Source organism: Mobula hypostoma, chromosome 8 (assembly GCF_963921235.1).
Source record: "Mobula hypostoma chromosome 8, sMobHyp1.1, whole genome shotgun sequence".
In the NCBI taxonomy this organism is placed as follows: Eukaryota; Metazoa; Chordata; class Chondrichthyes; order Myliobatiformes; family Myliobatidae; genus Mobula; species Mobula hypostoma.
In genome coordinates this window covers 20,919,097-20,931,613 of record NC_086104.1, presented here as the reverse complement: position 1 = coordinate 20,931,613, position 12,517 = coordinate 20,919,097, and the positions used below count along the sequence as shown (strand labels likewise).

The following is a 12,517-nucleotide window of genomic DNA, read 5'->3' as shown; positions in this document are numbered from 1 at the left end:
CAACTCTCATCCTTACTACGTCTGACTGCATCTGTGTTCATCGTCTAGCATTTCGACACTTCCTCCTTTGTATTCCACATTAGCTGAAAATTTGTCTTAACATCTACAAAACACCTCATTCTCCATCTACCAAGCTAAGGAGAGCACAATAGCAGCGGTCTCAACGTGCCGCTACGCTGTCTGTGTGGATTTTGTATTCTCCCTGTGATCTCACCCGCTTCCTCCGGTTTCCTTCTGCAACCCAAAGATGTGCAAGTACGTCGTTACCTGCTCACTGTAAATTGCTCTCACTCACTCTTCCCTCGAAGATTCTGATACACATCTCCCTCTTCCCAATGCCCTCATCTCAATGTGCCCTTCCCAGTCTCATTCTTCCCCTCTTCAGCTTTATCAAGTCCCTCAGTTTGACCTCGCTCTTATCACTAACGCATTGTCACTGACGCTCCTTCCTCATCACCCACTCAATCCATGATGATCTCTCTCCTCCTCATCACCATTGTCCTCCCCCCTCCACGAGGTGACGGGACGGGGTGGAGAGGGATCGCCCACATTATGGGATGTCTTTCCTGATCCCTTTGATGCCTGATGTTTCCGTCACTTCGCCCTGACGATAGGTGAACTCCCCCTCCACCACCACGACTGCCGAGCTTTGGTCTGGGATTCCCCGCAGTACGCACGACACTGAGTGTCATAGACGCTGGGGGAAGTGGTTGCCACTTCCCCATTTCGTCCCCGGGTCCTCGGTTCCCCCTCCACCCCCAAACGTGGTCAGCTCCCCAGCTGCCGGCCATTCCTCCGGTCACCGTCACCCACACCCACACCCACACCCAACCTCGCCACCCGAAATAATGCCCCATCGCCTGGGTTCCCCGCCCACCCCGTGACGTGACGCGCCGTTTCCTGTCCGGTTGCCAGGCTCTTGTGACGAGCGCTGCCGGGGTTAAAGTTGGCGGCGGGCCGGCTCTTCCTGTTTGAGAGCAGCTTCCAATATGGCGGCTGCGGCAGCGGCCGACTCCGAGCCCGAGTGGCTCGTTACCCGCGACGGCTGCTTGAGCTGCGAGGAAGGGCTGCGCAGCCTGGCCTACCATCCGTCCCTCAACGCGATCCTGGCCGTCACCAGCCGCTCCACCGTCAAAGTCATCGACGGCACCTCGGGCGCCGTGCTGCAGGTGTCCCGGTTAAACGGTGAGTCAGTGCGGGCCGCGACGAGCCCAGCGGGTTGACGCAAGGGTCGGAGCCGGCGCGCCTGGCCCGGCTTTCCGACCCTACGCGGCCAGAGCTGCTGTTTGCGTCCTCTCCCGGGGGCCTGGGATGGTCTAGGAAGGAGGATGCGGCAATGTGGCAGGAAGGGACCGTCGAAAAGATCCCCGGCCTGTGACAGCTGAGCCGGGGTGGAGTGGGGTGGGATTGGAGAAAGTGGGGGAGTAGGAGAATAGGAGACTCGGGTGGTGTTACGACTGGTTCTTTATCCCATCGGTAGAATTGATGATGAAGGCCCGAACACAACCGAGTGACGACGGGGTGTGTACCGGCGACACTGGGCCTGGGGGCAAGAAGTGCACGGGGCGGGGATGGGTGGATAGGTGTCACCGATTGTATACCCGGCCCTTGATCACTGTTCATGGGCTCTTCGTACTCAAGGAACCGCCGCCTCTCTTCCTGTTCTATTGAGACCGGAATCTTGGTCCTTCAAATGTGCTGAAAACACAGGCTTCAGTCTTCGGGGCTCTCTGTGTTAATACGTTTAATAAAATGTACAGAACTTATGAATGTCCACATGATTGCAAATGTCCTAAATAGTATAGATATTCTGAAAGTTAAATGTGTTCACATTTCCGAAATTTTTAATCTTCCTGAAAACATCTGTGTGTCTAGTGATGCGCCTCGCTTATAGAGTGGGCATAGTATTAGGGTCATTCATCATTTATAAATACTATGCTTGCTTAGTTAATGCTAATGCAATGCTACTATATTATTTATATCGTCTATGTATGCACTGTAAGGTGTGAAGCACAATGATAAATTTGTTTTCCTGGCATTATCATATTTAAAGTATACAGTAATGTTAAAAATTAGTAAAATGCAAAACTGTCTTTTAGGGTATATTAAATATATCATTTACAAGGTTCAGTTTACAAATGAGCATTATATTTATGTTTACTGAATCTGAGAGGTGTGCTATAAATGTACACCTAAATGAAGTGCTTGTAGTATAAGCTTTGGTAGTACATTATACACTCAACCATCTGATATAGGGAATGGGGGTTGCCAGTTGCTCACTTAAATATTTTGTGTATAAACATTTAAATATGTTGCTGAGCTATGTGTCATCTCATTGCTTTTTTTAATGAACAAAGTTTTATATGGTTTTTCTATATTTTAAGTCTGGATATTAACAATAGAAAGCTTAATGAATGTACTCACTATTACATGAAGTGCCAAATTGTCCAGTAGAATGTTGTTGCTAATCAGCTTAAAACTGCCCTGCCCTTGTGCATAAATGAAAATATATTAACTGATGTTTTTGCAATTATTTCACATAACACTGGAAATACAATTCCCATTTGAGCTCATTTTCATGATACTGGTTGCATGAGAACGTTAGAAACATGCGTCCCGGATAATAGAAATTTGCTGCCCTTTTACTAGCTCTTCATTATGAACTGTTCCAGAGTGTACTTTGGTTCTTTTGTTATCAATTTTTTTTCTGTTTTGTGCTTCATAAATTTTATGGCAACCTATATGAAGCAAATTATTATTTGATGGGTTTTGAAATATTAAATGTTGGCTTTATATTTTGTTCAATATAATTTTGAATTTGGTTTTAAGCAAATTTGTCTCTTGTAAATAACAAAATATGGAATCAAATTAAGAAACAGGTTTAAAGTCTTATTTTTTCTCTATAATGTGGAAGTTAATGCAGTTTTTGTATCAGATAAATGCTAAAGAATAACACACATAAAAGTTGTTGGTGAATGCAGCAGGCCAGGCAGCATCTCTAGGAAGAGGTACAGTCGACGTTTCAGGTCAGTTAGTCCTGACGAAGGGTCTCGGCCCGAAACGTCGACTGTACCTCTTCCTAGAGATGCTGCCTGGCCTGCTGTGTTCACCAACAACTTTTACGTGTGTTGTTTGAAATTCCAGCATCTGCAGATTTCCTTGTGTGTGCATTGCTAAAGAAGTAATCCACTATTGTCGGTCTGTGGTAGTATGTAGAGTCAAACATTGCACAAGTTCAAATCTCTTTTGAGTGACTTTGATAAAGAAATCTACTGTGATCTCATTGCTGTGCTGAGGGAGTACTGTGGTATTAAAGGTTCTGTTTTATAAAGGAAATTTTAAACTGGAGCCATACCTGGTTCCACTGGGAAATTGACTTCCAGTGTTCTGATCTACATTTGGTATTCACTGTGCATTTGAGCATTATAGTTAGGAGCATTAGAAGGGCAAGTTTCCCTTTGGGCCTGCACTGCCTTTCAATAAAATCATGACTCATTGTAACCTCAATTCTGTATTCCCGCCCACTTCCTATAACCTTGCCCTTGCCTATTAAGGTACCTCTACCTGAAACATATACAAAGACTCTGCATCCTCTGTTCTTTGAGTAAAATGGTCCCAGCGACTTTTGATCCTTTTGAGAGAGGGGGAAGAAAGTACTTCATAAGTGTGTGACTCTTTGTTTCAATCGAGTGACCCCTTGTCTTAAATAACGACTTCTGAGTTCTACGTTGCTTCCTAAGAGAAAACATTCTCTCTACATCTGTCCTGTCAAGACACCTCAGGATCTCAACATTATCAGGTCATTATTGTCTGTGCTTACTTTGCAAGGCTTCAAACATATTTCATTTGACTTGTCCTGAAAGACTGCAAGTACAATTCTTTTAATTGTTAGTAACCACAACGCTGCCTAATTTTCATTGTTCAATTTATATGAAATTGCCATCCCTCTAAGATCTGCAAAGGCAATGAATTAAACTTCATGCACAGGTATTTATTTATACATTCAAAATTTTACTGAAGCGTATGTACAGCAGATGACATTCAACTTCGTGCTAATATGACCAGGTTGCTTTCAAACAAAATTGAATTCAGGTGAATAATCAACTGTACAGCATGGGAGTACATAGTTAGCAATTCTGCCTCAGTCACAGGGATGCGGATTTGATCCTGACCTTGTGTGCTATGAGGCATTTACAAAATCTCTCAGTGACCTTATAGATTTCTGTTGGATGCCCTGGTTTCCTTCCACATTCTGAAAACATGCTATATGTGAATTAGACACTGTAAATCATACCTTGGTGTAGTAAGTGGCAAAAGAATCAGGAGAGTGTTGATGGGCTTGTGAGAAGGAATAATTTGTAGGGCTCTGTGGAAATAAGAGTGGAATCAGGTTGATGGGAATACGCCATTGAGGTTGGGGCCTGGTATACACCGATAAGCTGATTTACTTGTATTTGTGTTTTGTTAAATATTTAGGAGTATTGACTTGCTTTGTAAGGCTAATAGTAAGACGTTTTGATGTAGCTCATATACATTGAATAAGTGACATTCCAACATTGTAAAAATGGAATATTTTTCAGAAAAATAAACATTTCTTTCCCAATCTCAGTAGCTTGAACTCCATATTTATCTGGCTTCGCTGCTGCTACAGCTTTTTTGAGCAAGATGATTCTATAAAAACTGAAGAAATTCTAACCACTATTGGGAATTTAACAATACTAAATTATCTAATAACCTGTGTTCTAAACAAAAGAACGGCAAATTTTAAAGTTGTAAAATAGTATTTTTAAAAAATAGATTCTATGGGGGTGTGGGAAGCAGATTAATCTTTCTGGACAGCTGGTTATAGATTTGACATAAATCTGAACAGTGGAATGATTTCAGGAGCTGGTACGACTTTCACAGTGAACAGAAGTGCCCTGTGGAGTGTTGTAGAATAGAGGGACTTTGGAGTTCAAGTACTTATTCCCATGAAAGTGGAGTCACAGGTGGACGAGGTGGTGAAGAAGGGCAATGAAAAGTCATGATGTGGTTGTAGAGGATGCGGGTGAGGCTCTGCTTGGAGTATTGGTCACTTTGGTCACCCTGCTATAGGAAAGATGTTATTAAATTTGAAAGAGTGCAGAGATGTTACAGGGAGACATTGGACAGGCTAAGATCTTATAGAGGTGTCTTTTTTTTTCTCCCCAGAGTTTTAGTATCAAGATCTAGAGAGCATAGGGTTAACATGACAGGGAACTTGAGTAATTTTTTGCTTTACATAATTTGGGTGGTATGTATGTGGATCAGCTGTCAGGAGGCTGTTGAGGCAGGTATAATAACTTGGATTGGAAAGGTTTGAAAGATTATGGGGAAACATGCTGGCAAATGGGACTAGGCAACACACAAAATGCTGGAGGAACTTGGTAGGTCAGGCAGCATCTATGAAAAAGAGTACAGTAGATGTTTCAGGCTGAAACCTTTCATTAGGACTGAAGAAAAAAAATGAGTCAGTAAGAAGGTGGTGGGAGGGGAGGAAGAAACACAAGGTGATCGGTGAAACTGGGAAGTTGGGGGAAGGAGTGAAGAAAAGTGCTGGGAAGTAGATTGGTGAAAGAGATACGTATCTGGAGAATGGAAATCTGACAGAACAGAAGGCTATGGAAGAAAGAGAAGGGGGAGGTGATGGGCAGGTAAAGAGATAAGGTGAGAATGGGGAATGGTGAAAGAGGAAGGGGATTTTACTAGAAGTTTGAGAAATCAATGCTCATGCTACAGTTGGAGGCTACCCAGATGGTATATAAAGTGTTGCTCCTCCAACCTGAGCATGGCCTCATAGCGACATTAGAGGAGGCCATGGATTGACATGTCGGAAGGGGAATGAGAAGTTGAATTGAAATGGGTGTTCACTGGGAGATCTTGCTTTTTCTGGCAGATGAAACGGTCTCCCAATCTGTGTGGGGTCTAACTGATGTACAGGAGGCCACACCGGGAACACCAGATACAGTAGATGACTGCAACAGACTCACAAGTGAAGTGTCGCCTCACCTGAAAGGACTGTTGGGTGTCCTGAATGGTAGTGAGGGAGGAGGTGTAGATGCAGGTGGAGCACTTGGCCTACATGAGTAGATGGCAAAAATTGCGGAGAATTTTGTGCTGGATGCGGGGGCTGGTGGGGTGAGGACAAGGAGGAACCCTATCCCTGGTGGGGGTGCTAGAGGGTGTGTGCGAAATGGAAGAGATGCGGATAAGGGCAGTGTTGATGGTGGAGGAAGGGAAGCCTCTTTCTTTGAAGGAGGAGGACATCCTAGTTCTGGAATGAAAAGCTTCATCCTTTCCTCTGCAGAGACAGAGGAATTGAGAGAAGGGATGGCATTTTTACAAATAACAGGGTGGAAAGAGTTATAGTCCGGGTAGTTTGGATGGGGCATCTTGGTCAGCATGAACCAGCTGGGCTGAAGGGCCTGTTTCCATGACTATGAATCCAAGGGCAGGACTTGAGGGTCAACAGAGGCAGAAATACATGATAATGTTGGTTCAGTGGTGGTCTGTAGGGAGGATATTAAGGTTGAGAAAAATCATCAGTTTCAGCTCAGCCCCCATAAAACAATTGGAATTGTGGTTAGGGAATAGTTTTAAGCAGGGATGAAGTCCTTAGTTTTGAATATTTTGTTAAACCTATAGACTTTAAACCAGCAGTCTGATGGTTTTGTGTTACTACAGGGAGATCGTGATGAGGCATGGCAGAATATTGTCACTTTTGATGTGGAAACTGGACCATTGTTTTTATGATTTGCAATATATAGGGCCAGAACGAGGAGACTGATGAGGACAGATCTGTTGAAGGAATACCAGAAAAACTCTAGTGAGCGCAAGAAGATAGTGGAGTTTACTTTTCTTATTCTGATAGGGTTCATGAAAACAAACTATGCCAGGCTAATCCTGTTCAACCAGATGACAGCGAAGAAGCATTTGAAGTGGTTCAGGGTATCATAAGGCTGCAGAGGATAGGAAGGATATCATTTATTGATTTTGATCATCTTTTGTTGGAGATAATTGAGGTCTTCTGATTGGAGAGCAAAGTACTTTAATTCTCTGGGATGGGATGTAACAGTAAGGGGAATGTTAAGTGTTTCTGAGGAAAGGGGTAAAATTTTTACTGCTTTTGAGAGTTTAGTTTGGTAAATTTGTAAATATACTGTATGTTGCATAGTTTGTCTCCATTTAATGCTATGGGCTAAAATTCTGAAACATGCCTGCAATTTACTTGATTACTCACAAGCTTGGCAGCGGTTAATGGGTGAGAGCAGAAACAAAGTTGGTTTTGTACATTGCTGCAGAAACTGAACTGAATGCATCACAGGCTTCAGTTTCATTTTGATAGAACCAAGCTGGAAATCCCAGAATGCACGATGGATTTGGCAAATAAAATGAGCAAAGCTGAAGAAACAAAATGATGTGTACATTTGAAAATGGTGAATTTGGGGAAATCTGTACTGTTCCTTTAACACCAAATCTTACAAAATAAGCAATTTTTCCTGGAAAAAAAGAACAAATTTTTGTCAGTGCCAGCATTGTTCAAGTAGCTTCCTTTTCCATTACGTAGCTTAATGCTGTCTTTAATTTCTGATTGGCAGGTCAATGATAAAAATGAATGTTGACCCGCAACTCGGTGACCATAACTCTGACCATGATTCTGCGTATTTCTCAGTGACCTAGAAATCTTGATTGTTTGTGAAAGATTCAAAGCAGAATTGTGCTAAAAGTCTTGTGATCAATAAAACATTGCATGCGTGAGCAAGATTACTTTCAATTCAAATGTATAATGTGTTCCGAAATTAAGGCAGAAATGTTTTCTTGCCTTCAAGTCAGTGTGTGGACTGAGAAAGTGTGTCTTTATAATACTGGGAAGCTTCCTTTATTATACAAATGGAATACCACAGAAGCTTATGTAAGAACACTAAATTTTCTCTCATAACTGCTGAGAGAATCTGTTGCAAGTTCTTGGTGATTGCACACTGGCCAAAAATGTGGTTACTAAGTATAAATACAGGTGCTTGAAAGCATTTTACAAATTGATATTTACTGAGGAGCCGGCTGATTTAATAATGAAATAGCTTTTGTTGTCCAAACTAACACATGGAATGTGGTAACACAACAGGAAGAGGTACCTAATGCAGATTGGAGATAAATTCTTTCGAAAGTTTCAGGTGAGACTGGGAGAGTAAATTTGGGTTAGTGATATATTGTTAAATACTTTACCCATAAGAAGTCTTTTCTGTTTATAGAGTTATACTGCTTGAAAACTGGCCCTTTGGCCCAACTGGTCCATGCCAACCAAGATCCCCATCTAACCTAGTCATATTTGCCTGCAATTGCCGCATCTCTCCAAACTTTTCCTATCCATGTACATTTTTAATTAGATCATTGCTCTCTTCCCCACCCCCCAAGAAAAATGGCTGATAAATGTTGAAATATACTTGAGAAGTTTGATGCCATTTGGACAGTTTCCCAGTCATTGCTAAGGATTTAAAGTGATTTAACTGGAACCAGCATTCCATAGCTGAAAGGAATGTTTATTTTCACCTGAATCTTTAATAGGTGGTTGAATGGCTACCTTTCAGTAAGTTCCAATATTGCGTTTTTATGATGCATTTGGACTTAATCCACGAAGAAAGTATATTTTCCAACTTTTTGTGGAGAGAATAGTTTCAAAATGAAAACGTTGCTCTTCTATTCCTGTACCTCCCTAGTTGAGTTTTGGTAGTTGTGATAGCTTCCATAATGTAAGTACAGCATTCTTGAAAATCTGATCTGTTATCAAGCTACCAAACTGAGGATGTGAAATCTATGGGGATCTGTGAAGTACTCCAGAGGCACATTAATTTTCCCATTGTCCATTTCAAATAGTGGCAATCAAATGTGTATGGTGCCAGATACTGGACATTTTAGTGAGGGAATGGTGTTCGTTATGAATAGTAACAACTTGCAAAAGGGTTAAATTTAGAATGTTGGATGCCCTTGATCAAATATTCATCTATACCAATTCCATTTTTTGTATTGGTTTACTGTTAGATTAATTTTGTTCATTTTCTATTTACTAACTTGATCTTGTTTAACTTTCCTTATCTTGCTAGCTTAGAATTTGCGGGAATTTGAGCCGTAGTACCTAGCTGGAACATGAGCGGTGATCAGAAGTGATAACTTTACAATCTTTTCTTGCCACCAAGCACCCTCTCCAAAAAAATATCCAGCATGGTTTTATAATGCCTTCTCTTCTTGGACTAAAACCACTCTCTCACTGCAATGATCTTGCTTTGTTCCTTGTACATGTTTTGCAGTCAGTTTGACAAACTACTGGATGGTTATGGAGCATCAGTGATATTCACTTTGTTTTGAGTTTTGGCTTTGTTTTTGTTCTTTGACTTGTCTTTATTTGTACAGTGTGTACAAATACATAATTCTGAAAAAAATCAGTAATTAAAATGAATAAATGATTACTTGGCCCATTTTTCTCCTATGTTTCAAAAGTGCCTTTTGTAATTTTTCTAAAGCTGGTATTTTCAGTTTTCAAACTTGTTTATGTCTTTTAATTTGGATTTGTTTCTGCTGTTATTGGAACAGCATTTTTCATCAGTCATTTTGGGCTGCTTGAAATGATTAGGTGTATACTGATGTTTTATATTGGAATCAGAAAAATCATGGTTAATGTTTGAAGGTAGATGGGTGGTTGTGCAGTTTGTTTTTTTTGTGCAGAGAGCCATGTGATATTTTTAGAAGCTTTTTTTTTACTATTTTCTTGTGAATCCTACATTTTATAATACAAAAATTTGAAGGAGTACGAACTGAAATTTTTGATTTGTACTTTGAGTTCTCAGTTTCCAACATTTACATTATTTTTATTACTTGATTTTGAGTCAGTGATGGATGCAGATTGGTTTGTTGCATTGTTGATTTGTTCTTTATTCTTTACTATAAGATACACCAAGCACAATGAACTGTGTGCTTTTTAAAAAAAATGACTTTCATCATTTACTGCAAAAATTTTTGAATGAATTGATCATTTAATTATTAATTATACTGTTAAAAATAAATTGCAGAGTAACGGTTCCACTGATGGTCGTCATTTGTTGGTGGAAATTCTAGAAGTTGCTAATATTTAGGGTCAACATTAACTACCTTGACAAAATGATTTTTCCTGACCTATTGTGTAAAATAAGAAATGTAGATTGTTAATAAAATGTTAATAAAAATATAGACAGTTATTATCAGACAGTAATAGAAGGTAGCAACATTATTTTAACAGATTAAACCTGTAAACTTCAATTGTCTATTAACGAAGATATACCTAAATGTAATTTGGAAGACAAATTGGACAGCAACTGAAAAAAATATGGATTGGTTTGGAAAGAGCAGGCAAATGAGACCTGTGCTTTATCACAATGATAATTGAAATAAACTTGTTCATTGCTGCTGTTTTTGTCTTAAAATATACTTCAGACTGTTGGTGCAAAAAAAATCTTTTTGTAAGTCTTAAATATTAGAAAAGTATTTGAAAAGTGAATTTGTTTGTCTGTAAATGCAGTGGATTCTGGTTGATTGGGACACATCAAGACAAGTACATTTTGGCCCAATTAGGCGGCTATCCTAATTAGGACGTTTCATGGAAATAGTTAAAGTGTATAAAAAAGATATTACTGTTTAACTATGTAATGTACTATGTACTAAAATGAAACACAACTAATTAGAACACTACCAATACTATACGGAACTAAAAAAACAGTGTATTGATTCCTAATAGTTGACTTAGGAATTCATGTGAACGCTGCCGTGTATAGGGTATCCAGGGAAGGGTAGCACCTGGAGTGGGGAGGCTTGTCCTGTCCATTTCAGGGCAGCTCACTCACCTTTGGTCCCTACAGGACACTCGGCTCTCACCTGTGGCTCCAAGTAGCTAGCTGTTGGCATGTGACAGCGGCCACACCCTGGTACACTGCTTTGACAGCTGGGCTAAATCAGGTGTGGGTAGCCAGCAGGCCTCATACCCCAGTGAATTAGGGACGTGAGGTCACCTCTGGCAGACTGGTCAGATGAGATCAACAGTGAGATCTAATGGCCAAGAAGGTGGTACTGCAACACTTTGTGGAGAGCAAAGGGCAGAGTAAGGTACAGAAGAACGCACAGTTATCCACTTCAGCCAAGGAGAACCCCAGTTGGTGATGTCTAGGCATAGCACTGGACATGGACTTCCAGGATCAAGAGAGTTGAACTACCCCAGTGCAACGGCTTTTCCACTTAAAAAAAAAACCCTTGCACAAATTTCCCTGTCATTGTTGGATGTGACAGACCAGATCGTCATGTTCTTTTGACTGACTAAATGAACAATATTAGTGCAGACACCTGGTACAGATAATGAACTACCTTCATGCAGTGCTTTCGATGATTGCATCCTCCAAATCTTCATTTTTATTATAATGTTCAAAATGACTGTTGACACCTTCAAATTCTTCATAGTTCCTGACTTGAAGTAGTGAAATAGTTTCATTTTCAGTCCTAGCCATTTCTGTCATCTGCAGGCGTGAATGCTTGAAACCACAGTGAGCAAAACAATCCTAAATTGTCTTGCTGCTTATTTCTCGTCATCCTATCACTAGCAAAAATCACTGTTTTTTAAATTCACATTTGCAATTGATGCTAATTAAAAACTGTTTGCTCTAAGCATAATGATGTGTCTATCAGCCACGCAAGTCTGCAGGTCTGACATGAGTTAGAAATTTTTTGGCAACAGTTAAGAAGGCCCAGTTAAGCAACATAATATACCAAATAAATGAAGGGAACCTTGGCAATTTTCTTGGTTTGTTTGTCCCAAATAAGCAGCTGCCCTGATTAACCAGCGGCTTAATCCACTGTATTACTGTTGCTGAGCTGCTGCTTGGAGCGTTCATGCTTTGAATGGAATTTTCAGGTAAACATTCTACAATATTTTGGAAGGTTGTATTAAGACTGAGTTTCACTTTCAGACTGGGATTGTAGCTTTAGAAAACTATTTTAATATGGAAGTAAATATGATATTAAAGTGATGTGAGGGCTTTGAGCCTTCAATGATATGGTACTTTAAATAACAGAATAAATGAAACAGATATTAGTTTTCAAGTCTTTGAGAGGGCCCAGATGATTTGTATTGTATTGTAGGAAAATGAGACAATGTGATTGGGATCTTGCTAAACACGTTGCTTATTTATTTTAAAAATGTCATTTGGGAATAAATGTTCATCAGGACACTGGGGCAACCCCATTCTGTTTTCAAAATATGCCATGCCATGTTCCTCCCTTTGAAATAGCAGAGTCCTCAATTTGTTCTTTCCAAAAACTCTACCCTTGACAATACTGTACTTGCTCAGCACTATGTGAAATATAAAGCTATATTCAGCTCATCTTTGGGACAACCTTACAACAAAAATGCAGTGCTGAGATGAGACTGACACCTGCATGCGTTTGTATGATGTTCTTAATAAATGGTCCCCGGGTGCTTTGTGTA

At 40.4% G+C, this 12,517-nt stretch overlaps 1 protein-coding gene across 5 annotated transcripts in view; it reads left to right on the top strand.

Moving 5' to 3' along the window:
* Positions 1-957: 957 nt before the first annotated feature.
* The window catches only part of birc6 (baculoviral IAP repeat containing 6), a 279,832-nt gene continuing 268,272 nt past the window's right edge, over positions 958-12,517 (top strand). For all 5 annotated transcript variants that reach the window (XM_063055540.1, XM_063055544.1, XM_063055543.1 and 2 more), the window contains exon 1: positions 958-1,185. In XM_063055540.1, the coding sequence (XP_062911610.1) occupies positions 990-1,185 (196 nt within the window). In that variant the 5' untranslated portion in view covers positions 958-989. The remainder of the gene's footprint in view (positions 1,186-12,517) is intronic.